The 18247-nt window shown below is 51.5% G+C and overlaps 7 protein-coding genes across 7 annotated transcripts; 1 reads left to right on the forward strand and 6 right to left on the reverse strand.

Annotated features, from left to right (window-relative positions):
* Positions 1-794: 794 nt before the first annotated feature.
* Positions 795-1310, reverse strand: J3D65DRAFT_605881 (uncharacterized protein; the record flags this gene model as incomplete). The annotated part of the gene is made up of 1 exon (XM_066798380.1): positions 795-1310. One exon carries the CDS (start codon positions 1308-1310, stop codon positions 795-797), a length of 516 nt encoding a protein of 171 aa, XP_066652754.1.
* Positions 1311-1862: 552 nt separating this feature from the next.
* On the reverse strand, positions 1863-2353 carry J3D65DRAFT_670559 (uncharacterized protein; the record flags this gene model as incomplete). The annotated part of the gene is made up of 2 exons (XM_066803299.1): positions 1863-2285; positions 2342-2353. 2 exons carry the CDS (start codon positions 2351-2353, stop codon positions 1863-1865), a joined length of 435 nt encoding a protein of 144 aa, XP_066652755.1.
* A 492-nt stretch (positions 2354-2845) lies between these two features.
* Positions 2846-3862, reverse strand: J3D65DRAFT_670560 (uncharacterized protein; the record flags this gene model as incomplete). Its single annotated transcript, XM_066803300.1, has 2 exons — positions 2846-3796; positions 3851-3862. 2 exons carry the CDS (start codon positions 3860-3862, stop codon positions 2846-2848), a joined length of 963 nt encoding a protein of 320 aa, XP_066652756.1.
* A 203-nt stretch (positions 3863-4065) lies between these two features.
* On the reverse strand, positions 4066-9387 carry J3D65DRAFT_79572 (uncharacterized protein). The gene is made up of 7 exons (XM_066804197.1): positions 9219-9387; positions 8687-8990; positions 8433-8625; positions 8229-8384; positions 7229-8180; positions 6249-7181; positions 4066-6178 (listed from the first exon to the last, which is right to left on the reverse strand). Exons 1-7 carry the CDS (start codon positions 9281-9283, stop codon positions 4261-4263), a joined length of 4521 nt encoding a protein of 1506 aa, XP_066652757.1. The 5' UTR covers positions 9284-9387; the 3' UTR covers positions 4066-4260.
* Positions 9388-9546: 159 nt separating this feature from the next.
* J3D65DRAFT_635230 (P-loop containing nucleoside triphosphate hydrolase protein) lies at positions 9547-12262 on the forward strand. Its single transcript, XM_066801295.1, has 6 exons — positions 9547-9955; positions 10009-10216; positions 10267-10869; positions 10920-11085; positions 11136-11633; positions 11681-12262. Exons 1-6 carry the CDS (start codon positions 9924-9926, stop codon positions 12025-12027), a joined length of 1854 nt encoding a protein of 617 aa, XP_066652758.1. The 5' UTR covers positions 9547-9923; the 3' UTR covers positions 12028-12262.
* A 31-nt stretch (positions 12263-12293) lies between these two features.
* On the reverse strand, positions 12294-13017 carry J3D65DRAFT_685042 (uncharacterized protein; the record flags this gene model as incomplete). The annotated part of the gene is made up of 2 exons (XM_066803795.1): positions 12294-12764; positions 12802-13017. The coding sequence occupies 2 exons, from the start codon at positions 13015-13017 to the stop codon at positions 12294-12296; spliced, it is 687 nt and encodes a 228-aa protein (XP_066652759.1).
* An 814-nt stretch (positions 13018-13831) lies between these two features.
* On the reverse strand, positions 13832-17383 carry J3D65DRAFT_605887 (uncharacterized protein; the record flags this gene model as incomplete). Its single annotated transcript, XM_066798381.1, has 4 exons — positions 13832-16557; positions 16605-16718; positions 16772-16985; positions 17039-17383. The coding sequence occupies 4 exons, from the start codon at positions 17381-17383 to the stop codon at positions 13832-13834; spliced, it is 3399 nt and encodes a 1132-aa protein (XP_066652760.1).
* Between the last annotated feature and the right edge of the window lie 864 nt (positions 17384-18247).

Raw genomic sequence — 18247 nt, forward strand, 5'->3', positions numbered from 1 at the left:
GGATTTTCGTTGGAGGCGTGGTTGGGTGCGTGGTCAGTTGGCCAGCAGCCGAGCGGACGAAATTGGCGGTGTTGGTGTGGGAGCGGGGTGGATTGGGCTGGGCTGACTGGTGGTTGGCATGTGCAAGTGGGCGGAGTGGAGGAAAGGGAGCGGAGACTTGAGGGTGCGAGGAAAAATCCGGGTGGCCATTGCGGGGACCCTGGTTGAGCGGCGTGGCCTGTGCGCGCGAGGTTATTTGGACGACATGCAACTCTTTGTTACCCACCGTCCCCTCTTAAGTCTCGATTCGACATGCTATCGAATGCTCCTTCTCTGCTTCATGCCCCAAGGCTCTCAGACTACTTTGGTACCTTTGAATTGCATGAGTACTTTCCCCTAGCTGTCGTATTCAATCACAAGATGAGGTACAACTCCAGGTCGCATCACGGCTACAGTCATCGTCGCCGAGAAGCAGCGTGTCTGCGGCAATGTGTTGAAGTGGAAGCTGCACAGTTTTGTTAATTTCGTGGGAATCATATCATGGATTGGTTCCAACACTGGCTCCACGCCCGCCCGTTTTCTTTTCTGCGCCGTCTCCCAAATAAACCACCTTTTGACTGTCGTCCCGAATTATGCGCCGCCCTTTCCCGACCGCTGAAGTTTCTCAAGAGCTCAAAGGTGTGAATGAATCGCGGCTTAAGTGGTGTGCGGTAGTCTTCATTGCGCCGTTCGTGTTGGAGAGTTTCGGTTTCTTCTGCTTGTTCATTAGCGATAAGGTCGCGCGAAGGGTGGTTCTCGAAATTCCTTACAGCCATTTATACTTCCGTTACTTTTTTGAGCCCCCTTTCCTCGGCCAACTTGACCATTTGAGCCTGGATTTCATTGAACTTCGCTTCGGCTTTGGCAAAGCTCTCCTGGATCGCCTTGAGCTCTCTGACCGCTTTCTTGTGGTCCTCCTTCGCGACATTGAAGTCGTAATTGGCATTGACGACGTAGCCAGAGCACAGGGAGACGACGCGCATGGCCTCGAAGACGTTCTCATCGTCGCCGGTGTCCTTGGCCGCTTGGATCCGCGCGCGGCTGCGAGCAAGCCAGGCTTCGTGTCGCGAGTCTGCCCTGGTCTTGAGAAACCTGGCGTGGCGCTGCTTCTCTCGACATTCGGTAGTCTTTTCGGCAAGCTTCCTCTCGAGATCGGCGGCGACGAGGGACGCCTCGGTCATCTTGCAGTAGATGATCTGGACCTCGCTCATCTCGGAGTAGTCCTGGGTGGTCTCGGCAATTAGTCTTGCTTCGAGAGAGATCGATAGATGGAGACTTACGGGAGAAGACATCTTGAGGAGAAGGAGAGTTCGTAGGGTGGTGACCGTGAAGTTGTTGGAGTGGAGAATGAGCTGAAAGGCGAGGTCGCGAAGCAGATTCGTCGAAGAGAAGGCTGGCCGCGAAGAGATCTTTTGCAGAGGAGATTCGTCGCACAGGAGATTCGTCGCAGAGGAGACTCGTCGCAGAAGAATTTCGTCGCAAGAGTGATCGGATCAAAGCAGTGGAGTGGAGTGGTGACCCGACCCAGCGCGCGACCGGATTATTTTTATACAGGGTGCGAATGTTGCGCCCGCAGCGACTAACCGCTTTGGATATACTGAAGTGAATGTGGTTTTGCCAATGCCTTGCCAGAAAGTGCTTTTTCACATTTGGGAAAGCCGGCCGGCGCCAAAGCCTTGGGGTTGAGCTTGCCGCCCACGGATCTACCATACAGGCGGCCATTTCGTTGCCCTCGTTGGACGCGTCCGCTTGTCCTCGCGCAAAAGAGAAGGAAAATTGCTGCATTTAAAAGGCACCGGCATCCATCCCCTCCGTCTACTTTTCTAGAATGAGTAGTCCATGTCTCATTCGACGTCACCGTCCGAGCCCTCCAACTCCTTCAACTTGTCCTGCACATCCTGAAGCTCCTTGCACGCCTCCTCGTACTCCCTCAACGCCTCCTGCTCATCCAACCTCGCATCAATGAAGTACTGAGAGCACTGCGAGTTGACGCGAATCATGTCGGCGATTTCGGCCGGGCTGTTGTGGCGGAAGACCCTCCGGGCGCGGGCTTGACTGCGCGTGAGCCAGGCGTTGAACTGCGAGGTGGCGCGCGCTTGGTACAGCTCGAGGCGCCTCAGCTTGTGGACGACGTGCAGCTCGGCCTCGTCCTTGCGGTAGCGGAGCTGGCTGAGGAGCGACCTCTTGTTCTCAAGGGCTTTGGTGATCGCGGTGGCCTCGGTGGTCTCGTGTGCGATGGTGATGTCTCCGCCGGGCTTGATCTGAGGCTACAAAGTGTTAGCTTTGTCTCTTTCTGAGCACTCAAGAAAGAATGAACACTCACAGGAGTGGCCATTTTGAAGTGGTTGATGGTCCGAATGGCTGGATCGCGTTCTCAGCGTTTGTGGGTTGTTTGGCTGTGGTCGGAGAACGGCGAGACGTGCTTAATGGTTAGGCTGGCCGCGCGTGTTCTCGGCGCAGAGATTTGAAGTGGGATCAGACAAGGAGCATTCATTTGACTAGACTGATGACCGTTGAGGGACAGTTGAGTAAGTCTTGTCAGAGGATGCAACGGTGATAGGGAGCATTTACTTGCTTCACTTGACGATCTAGGATGAAAAACCAAGCACAATCACTCATCTTGAGACATGGGAGTAGGGAGTATCCAAATGAGTTGGCGCACCGAAGGGGGGATAGTCACAGTGGGAACTGAACGAGGCTTACATGTCTCGAAGGGACAGCGGGAGTGGGTATTCGAGTATGTTGACAAGTCCGAAAGGACGGTAACATGGAGCATTTGAGATGGCTCACATTTGCTCAAGGGATTTTGAAAGAAAGTAATCATACTCTAACTCTTCTGCAAATTACTCTCAGAATCGTACACCTGCACGATGGTCATCGCTGGGGCAGCGCTCGCTATAAGGTTCGAAATCACGTCAAAACGCTTGGTGGCTCTGACCACCCCTTCTTGAGCCTCTCTTGCCTCTTCCTTTGCCTTCATCGCTTCCTTGGAAAGCTTCAAACCCTTTTTCTTGCCTGTTGCCTTTTGCTCCGTGGAATCCGCACGTTCTTGATACAGCTTGACCAAGGTCATCATGACGTTGCCTTCCTCCCGTATTTTCGCGAGTTCTGCTCGGAGTCTATCGTGAATGGCTTTCTCCCCTTTGATCCAGGCCGCTAGACCTTGACTCTTTTGTGGATTGGACAATCCCCATTGTTGGATCAGGCTGAAAACAAAATCGTCGTTCGTCTCTGGCGTCTGCCCTGGGAGTTCTGGCACAAGGTGGGATGGAGCTTCTTCAACCGTGGGTTCCGGTGGCACGTTCTCACCCACAAGCTCGGAATTGTCTTGGGGAGGGCTGGATGGCGCGTCTTCGACCGTGGGTTCTGGTGGCACTTTCTTTTCCGCAAGCTCAGGATTGTCTTGGGAAGAGCTAGATGGGACGTCCTCGACTGTGGGTTTTGGTGGCACTTTCGGCCGAGGTGGCGGCAGCATCTTCGTTGTGGGACTCATTGAACGCGGTGCTGAGTCGTCCGCCTTGTTGAGTGCAACTCCGCCATCAGAATCGTTGTAAGGTATTTCGTTGACCGTGCGGCTGGTTGAGACATTGTAGACCCTGGACCAGGGAAGTATTTCGTCTTCCGAATCGCTGGCTGAGTTCTCAGATTCTTCCGCGTTATCGAGTGGAACTCCTCCCTCCAAATCGATGGGTGAGATTTCTTCAACTGTAGGGCTAGTTGGGGCCTTGTACACCCCAAAGGAGGGTGGCAGTTTGTTGTACACAGGGCTGCGCGGGCTCTGGGAGTCGTCAATCATTTGGCGAAAAAGTGAACTATTTCTCTGCGGACTTACAGGGCTAGCCATTTTGGACATTTTAGAGGAAGAAGGATGCGTGGTTGTTTGTAAAACTAAAAGACCGAAGGCGGAAGTCCTGAAAATTGCCCCCTCTAGAAGACTGTGCAGCCGTATAGACCGGGATCGATGGTAACCTTGTGTCCACGATGCAAATACTGGAGTTGAGCGAGTGGCGTAAAGTAATGAAAAATGAATGTTGTGTTCGAACAAGAGCACTGCCTCCGATCGACGGATACAAATGTTGAGAAGCGTGCGGTGTGTCAAGGAATCAGACGACCATGAGTGCTGCCCCTTTCCATGTAGCTCTTTGCCTTAACAGCAGGAAGCTGCTCCAGGTACCGACCAACTAGTCGATGTCAGAACTCACACCTGCCCTGCTTGTACCCTATCTCTCATTCGGAAGGCATCTACTCAGAACCATCGTCAATATCGAACCTCTCAGCCTTGAAATCAAGCTGTCCGACCCCTCTGTTCTCCATTATCTTCATTCCACTCTTAGATTGTGTCCATCCGCCCAGATCTTCCTCCTCGTTCAAGTACACCCCAATTGGCAGTGACGCTCGACCCTCGGGCTCTTGCATCCCTTCATGTTGCGCCACTTCCAAATTGTGGCCCTCACTGTCATGATTCCTGCCCTCTGGACCACATCCTTCGCAGTAGCTCAGTGGCTTGCCATGTCTCAGCGGCTCCGAGCCAATGAGCACCTTCGCCGGCATTGCTGCGGTTTCGGGGAAGAAGCGCACGCTCCGTACCGTAGAAGTGGAGGGCAGGAATACAATGTCGCGTGGTTCAGCCACGGTAGGATCTTTTCGTGGTGGGTCTTTTCTGGCGGCACTGGAGGGAGTAGCCGAATGCTGTGTCATTTTGCCTTTGCCAAATCCTTCAGGGAATAGGCCAACACGCTGCACATAGACCGCCTTCTCGCTTCGAGTCACATAAAGATACTCTGGTGTCCACGTCAAAGTCAGGGGAAGGCGGCGTACCGGAAACTTTCGCACAATTCCAAGAAGGATCTTTTCCCGGCGAATTTGCACCGGAACACTACGAGTTGGCCGTTTGTTGTCGAGGCGGTAGGTCGCGACAAACATGGAAACAAGGAGAAAGCCGGAACGGATGTCTATATCGCTTTGCGGCTTGTTCTTGGTTTTATTTCGTTGCTTTGGCTTGCGGTGGGCTTCGACGGTGGCGATGTGGAGGAATTTGCCACAGGGGGAGAAATGGCACTTGATGGAAACCTGGCGGGTATAAGACTTTGAGGGCCTCAGTTTGCGGATAAAGTAAGTTTTTCTCTCGTAGTCCAGGAAGATGATGGTGCTCGGTCCAACAGGCCATACGACCAAAGGATGCCTTGGGTGAATAGCAGGTGGAGAGTCAAAGAGTGGCAGGTGTAGGGGTTGTCTAAGCCGGAAGAGATGCTCCAATCCCGACTCTGACGTCCGGAAAATCTGAATGGATGCCTGGAGGTCTGTCCTTGTCTGCTTTTTGAGGTCTTGGAGTCGAATAGCTTGGATCATTCCAATTGGCAGGGTTTCGTTATCGTCGCTCTCGCTGTCGTTCAGAGCGACATATGCCTCCTGGCCGTCAGAGTCATCGTCATGGAATCCCTTGCGGAACCGGGAAAAAATATTGCCTCCAAAGTCGCTCCCACTGCCCGGCTCTGACTCTGTCCCATCTGTTTGCTCTTCGACGGATGATTCGCTTGAAGAACTGTCGATATGCCCTTTGAAATGCTCAAGGAAGTTTTCGTCTGGCAAGATATCAGTAGCCTCGCTGGATGCTTCGCTCCAGCTCTCGTCTGCAGAGCTCCAACTATCTTCCGAGCTGATCGATGAGGTCTTATCGTTATGTCCATTCTCTTCACTGTCGGAACCGCCCTCATCAATGGGCCTTTGCTGCCTCGTCTCGAACAGATCTTGGACGTCCCTAACAGGGTCTCCATCTAGACCGCTCCTGGAGCCTTTTGTGCTATCTTTTCGACGAGTTGCAACGACTAGGATGCCTGGACGTGTTCTGAACTCCTCAAAGTTGATGGTAATACGATCCTTTGGACTGATTCCAGGTTGCTGGGCAATGAACGCTCCCAGATTGTCTTGCACGAAAATAGCAGATCCAATACGTAGACTGCGACAGCCGTCCTCGAACGCAATCGGCTTCTCCTGGGTTCGCCTGGGACGCACGTCTCGATCTTCGACTGACAGATGAAATTGCCAATTCGCTTTCTCATCGACGTCAATGAATTGCCTCTTTTGTAAGATTGGAAAGTCTGTATCTTTGAGATTCCACGTCTCGCAGACAAATCGGAGGTGAGACTCTGCTGTGCGAGAACTGAAGCCTTTATTAGCAGTCACTTTTCTTTGAGAATGGGCCTCATGTGGACGTCTTGAGTCGAACTTACACAAACTGTAACATGTAGGCGAACTCCCCAGAGTCCGCAAAGCCATCGTAGCACTGAAATGTATTTTGAATGCTTCCAGGCTCGTTGCTTCCCAGTACGAAACTTTTGTATCGGCTTGACAGCTGAGACGTGAAACTATCTCCGCCCAAAGCATTGAACAAACATCTGTCTATCTCCCCTGGTAGTAGTGGGTTGATCGAATGGATACAATGTGGATTATCGCAACACCCACACTTGTAGAGATAGGACCACTCGTGGATGAATTCTCGATAATTCTGGCGTATCTGGTGCGCCTGGACTTCGGTATTCCATGGCGCGAACCGCTGAGGGTTCACCTTGCCTAGGGATAGTTTGTTGTAGGGCATTTCGCTGACCTGTAATTCCGAAAAGTGGCTTGCGACGAATTTGTACTGGAGGTGGGTCTGGTAGTTCGTTGAATCAAGGAAGCGAGACGCAAGGCTCTGTAGGTCTGGCGTTTGCTCAACTGCGTCAAGATGTCTCTTCCAGTATTTGGCAGAGTAGCGCAAGAAACCGTCCGATTCGATAGATTCCCCGTCTGCTGTTTTCCACTCTCCATCGCGGAGTTTCAGGGGTTCCTTGAACCTCGGGTCGGAGAGGTAACGGACGCACACTTCAGCCAAGTGGTACTCTTCGATAGATGCGGTCGCGGTGGTTGAGGCGCCGTCTAACAGTATGTCAGGTCGGGAAATCAGAAAAGACTTTACTGTGGCATGAAACAACTCGCAGAGAGGCGAATCGTCAATGCCAGTGTCCGTTGTCAAAATGAATGGAGGTAGAAGGCTTTCCAAAAGCAGTCTGTTAGGTCCAGCATCTGGGTCTTTTGATTCGGAGCTTTCCATCATGCAAAGTGCGTCTTTGAGCTCAGCGACTGAGACTCGACGCCGGGAGAAGCATACGATCGACAGGATTTTGCTGCAACTACTGTTAGAACGATCAGGAATAGGAGATGATAGAAAGACCTTGCAATATCTCGATCCTTGCTCTGGTACGTGCGAGTGAACAGATGACTGTAGTAATCATCTGGGGTCCAAGAGCTGCTTGTCTCCATAAACTGGCGGACATCTCGGCGGCTTCTGCGATTGCATACGTCGTCGATCATCAAACGAGCACAAAGGAAGTTTCCTCTGGCGGCGTCCCTTAAGTTCTGTGTCAGTTTGTCCAGGTCGTTCTGGCTGAGCTCAAACTTTTCGAACTTGGAGCGCTCTCTTTCAATGAATGACTGCAGTGCCATTGAATTCTGGTCGCTCAGGCGGAGATGCACGTGGGACACCCTTTGGGCCTGCGTGAGGATGCCTTCACGGTCTTGACTGGAAACCCAAACACGCACAGTGCCTTTCGGATTTGCGCTCGCCAAGGAGATCAAGCGGTTCAGTGCAGAGTCGGGACCATGAATGCTCCTTCTCTCTGGCACGTCTTCGTCGACCCCATCGATGAAAATGTACGTTCTCGAAAAACCGGCCGTTTCGATGATGGCACAGATCATCTTGACAATATTGTTCATCTCGTGCTTCGGGGTGTCCAAGAGATTTTGAATTGGGGGTGAAATGTCCTGTTTTGTTTTCCAAAGCCGCCTGAGCAGTTGAAGAGCGACATTCTGAAGCGTCTCCACCTCGGTGACTGTCTCGTCGAAGCGGTAGGAGAAGTATGCGACGGCTGGTGGCAGAGACATTTGCTTCATTCTCCGAACTAACTGAGAGCAGAGCACTGATTTTCCAGCACCATGCTTCGCAGTCAGCCACATAATCGGATGCACAGTCGAGTTTGCGGTCCAATCCTGAAATTCCGGCGTGTGGTCGATCCAGTCCGATGCTTCCACAGGGTTGAGATCGAGGTGAGATGACTCTGTGCGCTCCACGAGTCCTTCAGAGGTACCGTCTCCAAGCCACTTTCTGGCAGATTTGTACAATTTCTCTTGGAGAACGTCAGTCAGGAGCCAATGTGGTCTTGAGGTGGGGTTACGTTTGTCTCTTTCTTCCTCCCGCGCACGACGATTCATCATGTCTTTTACTCCGCCCAAGCGCGTGAAGCTTCTCTCATGTTGGTCAATCTTTTTGACCACTTCGTCAAAGTCACGCGTAGCTGAAGGGAGAAACGTCTTCGCCCAAAACTGCAACGCTTCAAGTTTGTAAGCATGGAGAATTTGCATCGGAATTCATCACTCACTGGGTCGTTTGCACTCTCTCCAGACAAGCGTACAAAATTTGACAACATTGAAACATGAGTTGTAGAGTGCATCCCTTACTGAGTTGGAATCTCGGAAGAGGGCTTCGTATTTGTCGATCAGGTCGAGGTGTGTCTTGATGCGATCGAAATGCTCCCTGAACGTCTCGAGAATCTTCACTGCCCGATCCACGCTCTGGAGGACTTGATCAGCGCCTTCCAAATTTGAAGAAGATATCAACGGGTCAGTTACGAACGCTGATGACAATTTTCAAGCACCCCCAAATGATCGCACTTGGTGTTGGATCAGCCTGACAGATTGTGTCGATCACATTGTAGTGTCCGGTCAGGAATTCGATGACGGGCTTGACGAATCGAAGGATGATTTTGGTTGACTTCTTGTCTGACGTTTTCCCCTCCTCGTTTTCTATCAGAGCAAGGAATGATTGTCTACTGACGGGGCCCTGTCTTTTGATTGTTTCGAGTTCGGCCAAAAGCTCTTTATCTTTTTTTGGGTCGCAGATGTTTCTTGCGTAATCATCGACAGCAGTCTCGAATATCCTGATGGCCCCGGAAAACAGTCAGTCGGTTTGTCTGGGGAAAAGTAGGGGTCGAGGCTGGATAGCAAAAGTCGTGGCACGCGCGATCCAGAGTATCTGCGAATCAGGGCTTGAATGCTCCCTATGAGGTGTCGGCAAAGGCATACAGATGCTCCTATATTGACCTCTGATTTTATTGTGTGCCACGACTTTTGCGAACTGGCCTTTGATGCTGCAAAAACGGCCTCACCTGCTGTTGGAAAAGGAGCCGCCGCCCGATAGGGAATTCGGGTTCGGGAAACCGCCAAATTTCATGATGTCTCAGTTGCGCAGTGAACATGGCCGGCTCGCCAGCCTTTTTTCTTTCTCATCTGGGCACACATACCTGAAGAAAAGGATCCGCAGATGCGCAGCAACGTGGGGCTTGGCGTCAGCGCGCCACCTTTTGATTGCTGTAATCGATGCCGTCTGAGCCTCAAAGCGGGGGTTGTGATCGCGCAACTGCCGCGATAAGCGGCTCTTTGGAGCCTGGTGGTGGGGGCCATGTCATTCAGCCTTGTTGTGGACTACGTGGTTGACTGGATTTCGATGAATGAAGATTTGAATGGCGTCTTTTGGAGCAATTGATTGGATAGAAGGGTTGAGCGTGTGGCAGAAATACAGCCTACAGCTCGCATTTACGATTTTGCGTGCAGAATCGCGTTGCGCACAGCCACCGATGATATCGAGAGCCCCCAAAGTTTCGGCCTTAAGGAGCTCGCAGAGCGCTCTTGAATGATCAGTGTGCCGCCGACTGAGACACCTGTCCCCCACAAGCGATCAATTCTCGATACCTCTGTCTCCATCATGTCAGGAGAAGCAACAGGAGCCAGGGAAAGAAGTGATTCAAACGTCGAAGAAGTGAAGCGCATCAAGCGCGTGGACAAATAGTACTGTGACCGCTACCCGCAAAGTGATGGAGCTAACACAATGCGACAGCTTTGATTAGTAAGAGCGAACTCAAGATATTTGTCAGATACCTGTCTAACGGTTGATTGAAGTCGTACCTTTACGGAAAAGCAGAGGACATCGGCCAAGCCGCAGAAGAAAGAGCACAAGAATGGATTAGTGCTTGTTGTCCGAAGACACATAGGCGAAAAGGGGCGCCTGTCAAAGACAGACGTCGCAATCACCAGTCCAGCGTTGGCCACCGTTCTGGAGGAGCTTAATCCAGAAGTGGAAAGCTTGGAGCAGCTGGAGCCTCCTGTGGTATGTGCGATCCCGGGACTCTGTGCGTTTTGTGGGCTGAAACTGTGCAGGCCGATCCAGTGCTCTTCTACCACTCACGCGGTGGACTGAACGACAGACTCCAAACTGAAAAGTCGAAAGACGATCGAAACGATGCACTGATCGATGCACTCGAAACCGCCCTTGAATACATCCAGACTGATGAAGGGGAGACCGCCGCGAACATGGACAAGTTGCTCAGCAGGGGCGAGATAACTTGGGATCTTCTCTGGGCACTGTTCATTCCAGGCCGCCTTGTTTACCACTACCACGAGCTGACGCAACAAAAGCAGCTGGTTCGCTTCCGGAAGATGACCCAGAAAATGGATTATGGAGAAAGTCGATCGATGTACTGGAGTCTTGATTGCGACATGGTGGTTTTTGACGGTGAGAAGTTTGGTCTCGCCAAAATTAAGTTCTTCCGAATCCATCAGTACCCAGGAGCCCAAAGAATCGTCGACCTTGTGGCATACCCATTGGAGTTTGTTGAGAACAAGGACGAGGTCTTCAACCATGCCGTGGCTCGAGGTATGCGCTATTCTGGCATCAGAAAAGCAACATACGTGGATTGCGACGGGCCCGCAATGAAGGAGATACTCAACGAAGACCTCAAAGAGAAACAATTCACCTTCCCAGTAAGCGAATCCCAGAATTTGCCTACGAAGCGTGTTGACTGGATGATAAGGCGTTCGGGAGGGCGATGATTGACGCAAAAAGCTTTCGGACATTCGAGCCCAACGCTACTTACAATTACAACGTTTATAAGCAGCTGGCACCGGATCTCGACAGCGAGCTGTACGCGATTTGTAGTCCTGTCGTTATGGGATTCAGCTTTGGCACGAAGCAATGGGGTAAGTACCAGTAAACAAAATCACAGGGAAGCTTTGTTGAACGTACGCAGGCGGCCTGGGCATGGACTACTGCCATGAAGTCGCGTGGGGCAACGAATGCTTCCGTGACCTGGTGCTTGACCAAGACAAAAAGACGCTGGTACAAGCATTGGTGACACAACACAGCTCGAAGACCTTTGATGACATTGTTGCGGGAAAGGGGAAAGGGCTAATTGGGCTGCTGTGCGGCAGGCCCGGATGTGGTAAGACACTGACGGTAGAGGCGATCTCAGAGGAGACACGAAAGCCTTTATACGCTGTCAGTGCAGGCGAGCTTGGCACAAACCCTGCTGATGTTGACAAACGCTTGACCGAAGTTCTTGAGTTGGCAAGGCGATGGGGCGCAGTGCTTTTGCTTGATGAAGCCGACGTTTTCCTGCAACGCCGAAGCGACGCAGACATCGTGCGGAATTCGTTAGTGTCGATCTTCTTACGCCAGCTCGAGTATTACAAAGGGATTTTGGTACTCACCACGAATCGGATCGGCGCATTCGATGATGCCTTCGAAAGTAAGACATCCTTCCAACGAAATCGCAGTGGTGGCTGACAATCGCAGGTCGAATTCATTTCAGTCTCTACTATCCCGATCTCAACGCCGATTCCCGCAAGCAATTGTGGTCTTCGTTTCTTAAACGACTCAAAAGGGAAGCGCAGCTTGAGGTCCGCATCGATGCTGCTGAGATTGACGAACTCGCGCAACACGATCTCAACGGGAGGCAAATCAAGAACATCATCAGCAATGCTCTTTCAATTGCACTCCACGAGGGGTCTTCGAATGTCCGAATAGGTCACATCAGCACAAGTCTCAAGGTCCTCTGGGACTGGAGAAAGGCGGTGGAGCAAGAGGCGCCAGCGAGTTCTGCTTCTATTCCGGAGACTAAGACTGCCGGCCTAGCCTCGTAGACAGCACGGGGATATTGAGGGCCCCAGGCGTTATTGCACGTTTTATTCAGTTAGAACATAGCTATATTTCGAATTAGCGTCGTCTTGTCGAAGATGTGCGACTTACCTCCTAGAGCTACGCTTTGATGAAGAACAGGACAATTGAAGGCTCCCAAGTTTTGTGTCCGATGAGCTTGAAAGGGGCGGTTTTGATTCACCTAACAGCAGGCTGATCTTGAACAGCGACCGCTTCCACTCCTGTATGCTCCCAGGGCCTTGACCTGTGTCTACACCTCCTCGCGCTTCGCAATGTATTTCTTCAAGACGCCGATGATCTTCTGCGCATTTTTGAGCCGTTGCCGGATAATGCTCAAGTCTCTCACCACCTTGTTGTACTCCTCGGCGGCTTCTTTTGCCTCCAGCTCGGTCTTATCCACAAAGTTCCTGACCATTCGAACGACATGCACTGCTTCACAAATCTGGGTGTGGTCACCCGTTCTTTCGGCGGTATCGAGGTGTGCTCTCATGCGAGTGCGGCAGCTGGTTTTTCTGTTGCGTGCTTGAGACTCCAGAAATTCGGAGTGGGCCTTCTTGGTTGTCAGAAGTCGGGTCGTCTCGTCTTCCTTGGATCGGAGTTGAAAAACGAGTTTGGCTTGCTGCGTCTTGAAGCGCTTCGCTCGCTCCAAACAAGAAGCACATGAGCTCGCCGGCAAGGTTTTGACTTTCTTCTGCTGATTGCGCGCCTTCGTTAGCACAGTCTGAACGATTTCAAAAGCTGCAATGCTGTTGGCCCACCGGGCGGACCATTTCCGAACCCCAGCATTCGCAACACAAGTAGCGAGCGACCGGAGAAAGCGCCGCAAGACAAAGACGACGCGAAAACGCCAGCAAAATGAAAAGGTGAAGGTGTTGGCGGCAAGGCGCTGCGTGGTGGGCGCGCAGGTGGAGGTTGTTGACTGCGACGAGCAGGCGGCGAAGTCGCCAGTAGATGGCAGCAACACCACCGGCCATTGTGTGAAGCTCTCCTACAATGTGAAGTGAAACCATGTGAACGTCGAGCGTGTGCGAAAAGAAAGAATGAGTCGTGGCCAACCTGGATTCGAACTTGAAGCCAAACTCGCCCACCAATGCGGCAAGCTGTAGTAAATTACTTGGTCACATAAGGCTCGAATTGGATTGTTTTCGTGATAAATTAATCGAGGCCCAGGTGATTGATACCCGGCTACATAGGACGAGAATAAAGTAAAGCAAGCAGCAGGACAATACCATCACTCCTCGTCTGGCCGAGGAAAGAGGACGAGAAGACGGAAGGACAACAACATTCTTCGGCTGGCCAAGGAAAACAGAAGACGAGATGGTGAAAAGCAAAAAAAAAAAACTCTGTAATCAAGCAGCGCTAAGATTGAATCCTTAAGCCCAAATTCCAAGCTGAACTGAAGCAACTCAAATCCCTCGAGCGCACTGCTTGACGATCGTGCGCCTATGCCACCGGCCGTCCTGGTACCGCCGGGCAACTCCTTACCCATATCTTGAGGAAGGGCTGACCAGGCCGTTTCCCCGCAATACAGTTGAGTAATTCATTACAAGTGGTTATGAGGGCGACTTGTGGTCACCAGTGCCCCCAGCGCCAGACCTCGCTAACCCGAAGGCGCTATCCAACTCTGCCACTCTGCCATAGACGTAGGTTTGCTGCGGCGTTTGCATTTAAATGCTGCGCTGATTGTCTGCCTGCATTTCGGACACAGGCTCGGAAACACTCAAGCGTCGTTGAGGGAAAGTGGCCGGGAGCATTCAAGGCCGAGACTAAGCAAATAATAAAACGATTTTAACTAACGGACCTCGTCAGCTTAAATGTCAGTTGATCTGGACACGATCCCCCGAGACCCGCCAGCTCTGTCTTCATCAACGTCATAGTTGCAGCCACCTTGCCCTTGTGTGCCTCAATTATGCCATCATAGAGCGCAAATATCTCCTTTTCGCAAGCTTCCTCTTTTCCGAGAACTAATCGGACCGACTGATCGTATGAGACGTGCCCAAAAGCTAATTGATCACTAGTCATGTCAATGTACCCTTCGAATATGGGCCCATTGTCAGCCGCTTCGACGTTGGAAGAATCAAGAGTGAGGGAGAATCCGGCGTCATCACTGGGAACATGCCAGCGCCCGTAAAGACCTTCAGCATCAACCATTTCGCCTCCAGCCTCAGCAGCGTCTAGAATGACTTCTCCCTCGTGTTTCTTTCTAGGGGGTGCAAGGGCACTATGTCGCAGTAGTAGCCTAGCAACATCCATAGATCCCGCTCGGAAGGCAGCAAGAAATACCTCGGGCTGGTCATAGGCGAGATCGGCGTTGTGCCCGAGAAGAAACTCGACCACTTTATAATGCCCACGTATGGCTGCGTTGCCAATGGGCGACAAATTGAACGCATCCAACCCTGACAAAGGGGAACCTGCTTCAACAAGCATGGAGACATCCTCCACTAAACCATCATAACAAGCGAGATGCAATGCCGTTCTGCCGAATTTTGTTGTCTGAGTAGGGTCCGCATCAAAGCTCAGCAGCAATCGAATCATTTCCGTCGATGACGCATCCGCGGCTGCGATCAAGGCGTTTTTGTAATAGCCCCCTGCTTGATTTACATCCGTTCCATTTCGGAGCAGGTATTCAGCAATGTCAAGGCTACCTCCGTGAGCAGCCGCTTGTAGTGGGAATCCGTACAATCCGCCTTCTGCATCCAGGCTAAAGCCCATTACATGCCAACATTTGACAACATCCGTGAGCCCAAGGAGGGCAGCATAGTATATCGGGCTGGGATTCATAATCTTTCTTTTCACATTCCACCACAAAGGCCAATCTTCCCCGCAATGGTCAGTTATCTCAACCTCCCATGCCCAGTGTTTCCAATTTGATGATCTTAAAAGCTTTGACTCATATTCAAGGACATCAAGTGGCCTTTCAGTTTCCAAATAGACGTGTTTGAGCCAATATCCAGCAGCGTACACAAGGAACGGATAATTGCGCCATTGGAAATAATGAGGGGGCGGGAGTGTGGTGACGGGTTGCTCGAAGCTTTCTCGTGAAAATGTCATGTTCAAGTCCTCGCCTTGCTTTCTGTCTCCAAAGCAATCAAAGCACAGATACCACAAGCAATGCCGACCGAGATTCATGTTCTCGCGGGCTGGGTCTGAGAAATCCGGCCACTCGACGGGATCCTGATGTGGTCGTAGAAGATACTCTTTGACCGAAAAATGGACAAAGTGCACAGTTCTTGTGTCAAAGTCCCACCCTTGAGCGGTAACAAGTGATCCACAGGGTCGTTTGATGACATTTTCGAAAAAATCTTCATCGACACGGCCATCGACCCAGCAGGCTGGAAGCTTCTCTTTCGGGTATACTGAGCCTTTGTCTTCTGACTCCAGTATAAGGGCTTCCGCAAGCTCAGCCACGGTCAGCGGTCGGACAGCGTAAAGAACCCATCGAAATATGGCGGCGACACGGTCTCTGTCTCTCTTCAAGACTGATTTATGGAAAATCTTAGAGAGTTCCTTTTCATACAGCTGATCCATGCCTAGCGGCATCTCTTCCATGATGTTTTCAAGCTCATCTTCCGAGCAGGACGAGGACTGGATCTCTTCCTGCAAAAATCGTGTCCAGAGAAACATGCCATCGGATTTGTTGCATGCCTGATCTATCAACCGCGCGTGCAGTTGCTCGCTGTTTGGATGGGTTGACTCGAGAATTTCTTTGGAGTATGCGCGGATATCCGGTGTTGTGTCTTCAGGAGTGATCTGATGTTCGTAGAGTTTTGCGTCATTGGAGGAAGTGAAAGCGCTCAAGCCCTGCCTGATGTCGGGTATGTCTCTGCTGACAACAAGCACGCGTGCAGATGTTCCTTTGATGCTCTCTTTCAAATCTTGCAGAAATGTCTCCCTCGCCTTACTATTTCTCCATTTGATACTCTTGTCGACAGAAGAGCACTCGTCGAATCCATCTACAACAAAGGTAGTCTCATCAAGCACTTTTGCAATGCTCGTTACCAGTGGCCAAAGTCTCGAATTCGAGGACGGGTCAGCGTGGCTAGCCCCGCTAAGCAAGATTTTCTCCGCCGCTGGGATCGTTTCATCGCTCTGGTCGATCATCTGTGCAATCCAGGAGCGTAGGATCGCGTTGGTATCGTGCGATTTCTCAGAGTCAGAGGCAAAAAAATAGGCGACGCGTCTTGGAAACTTGTCGAGCAAGTAATCGACCACTCTCGCGGAGAGAATGGTCTTGCCAAAGCCGGGAGGGCCCTGAATCCACAATACCTGAGCTTGGTGAGGTCTCTCGGAGATCCATTCTTGGAACATCTTGGTGTCAAGGATCCAGTTGCAGGTGTCCCCGAAGCGCTCTCTGCGCGCTTGGTCGAGTCGCGCGTCGGTAGAGGGAGCATTCAGATGTTGTAAGAGCTTCTCACGTCTCGCTTTGACACCAACCAGTGATTCTTTGATCGGACTGATGTCAGCGTGGAGCGTTCCTACACCAGCTTGGATTGATTCAAGCGCCGCCAAGCTATCTTTTCATTGTGAGCAGAGTACCATGTGGAATTCGATCATCCCATACCTTCTTGTGCGACCTTGTCAGAGAGGACATTAGCTGTAGTCTCATGTTCTTTGATGCTTTTCAAAAAGTCCGACGTTCTGTTCGTGTCTTCAGAAAAGCTGCGAAGCCATCTCTCTATCTTCACATTAGAGAAAGAATACCACAGCCATGATTTCTAGCGGACTGACTTGTTCTACTCTTGCTGTAGTACACACGGGCACCAAGCAAATACTTGAGAATTGAAATGTAAAGATCGATGATTGCCGAAGAAAGTTGTTCTTTGAGGTTGCTTTGATTCTTGAAAGACATCTTCTCGATTTCGGCAAAGGTGGCGGCAGTCTTCGACACGATTTCAACACCCTCGCGCATCTGTTTGAACTTGTTCACATCGTTTACTGTTGCCTGCACGATGATGCGTCAGACCTAAGCGTCCAGATTTCGCTGGAGATGCTTACTTGAAGTATAAATCCCACGGCTGCCCAGGGAATCGACGCGTACCCTGGAGCGAGGGATATGGCAGCATCGCCAAGGGCTTTGAACTTCGTGATATGTCCGGCAATACTCGCGAGCGAGTCCTGGAGTTTGACTTCTTCGCCATCGTCTCTTGTGTATAGGACATGATCCTTGCTCTCGCAACGGTCAATTTGGGCCTCGATATCGGACAACAGGTTTGGCAGCAGCAACGATCCAGGCTGAAGGGTTTTCGAGATTTGTGTTTGTTCTGCTTTGGTGAGGTGTTGGAATGCTTCCTCCCAGCGTGAAGCAGGCCACGGCGGGCCGCCTGTGTCGACAGGTGGCATTGCGATTGCTTGATCCCGAAGCGAACTGGACGACTGCGGCTCCGCAATATAAGAGCGGTTCTCCGACGGTTTTGGGGTCCAAAAGGCGGGCGCTTTGAAGCGTGCTGCGCAACCGAAGGCCCTGTTGCTGACTCCACAGTCCCCACACCGGACCAACACCGCCCTATCGAAAAGAACGCTGATTGCTCCGGCTATCTTCGAACGTTTGCAGATCCAAGCGATGTAGGCTGACGGAGAGAGACTTAGTGCAGGTATGTATTGGCTGATAAGGGCTACACGCGCGCACGCGCACACGAAAAAGGACCCGCAGCGCCTATCAAAAGAGAAAATGACTCCTGCAACTGCGACCGCACGTAAGAAGGCCCAACACACGATCAAAGTTGCGCCTTGGGGCTGCAATCTGTTGAAGCCAGGTCCGGTTGGTGCGCTGTCGCTCAGTGCCATAACTGCGCTTCCGGGGCTTTGATTTGCTGCCACAACCGTGCCTAGAAATTTTCAGGCTCCGACGTACGCCGCGACGCAAATAAACTACTGGCCGAGCCGTTACTGATCAGTGTCCCACTCCACTTAGACGTCGACGTCTCGAAATCACCTTGGCTGACGGCATTTGGGCCCTTCCAAATTGCGTTTGCGGTATTCTGACGATCGCGCCATCGCCATATTTTCGATTGCAGCGTGAAAAGCAGCGATTTCGGCTCGAGAATGCGGGAATCGACAGATTGGACAAGAAGGAAAGGTTGAGAGCGAGTCTATATGAACAAGGGGGTGGGTCCCCATAAACGTGTCTATCGTAGATATACAGGGCAGAGAGTCCAAAGCAAATCGTTCAAGCCGTCAAAACGAGTCCGTCTATGCTTCATTGAC

The sequence above is a fragment of the Phyllosticta citribraziliensis genome, assembly GCF_038025025.1.
Source record: "Phyllosticta citribraziliensis strain CPC 17464 chromosome Unknown J3D65scaffold_10, whole genome shotgun sequence".
Lineage (NCBI taxonomy): Eukaryota > Fungi > Ascomycota > Dothideomycetes > Botryosphaeriales > Phyllostictaceae > Phyllosticta > Phyllosticta citribraziliensis.

Excerpts from the sequence above, each read along its gene's own strand:
- J3D65DRAFT_79572 (XM_066804197.1), bottom strand. The coding sequence starts at position 9,283 with ATGAAATTTGGCGGTTTCCCGAACCCGAATTCCCTATCGGGCGGCGGC. Across the intron at positions 8,991-9,218 it reads GGCTCCTTTTCCAACAGCAG|GATATTCGAGACTGCTGTCG; the intron begins GTGAGGCCGTTT and ends CGGGGCCATCAG. Across the intron at positions 8,626-8,686 it reads GCTTGAAAATTGTCATCAGC|AGCGTGGATCGGGCAGTGAA; the intron begins GTTCGTAACTGA and ends CAAGTCCTCCAG.
- J3D65DRAFT_635230 (XM_066801295.1), top strand. The coding sequence starts at position 9,924 with ATGGAGCTAACACAATGCGACAGCTTTGATTA. Across the intron at positions 9,956-10,008 it reads CAATGCGACAGCTTTGATTA|TCGTACCTTTACGGAAAAGC; the intron begins GTAAGAGCGAAC and ends GGTTGATTGAAG. Across the intron at positions 10,217-10,266 it reads AGCAGCTGGAGCCTCCTGTG|GCCGATCCAGTGCTCTTCTA; the intron begins GTATGTGCGATC and ends GAAACTGTGCAG.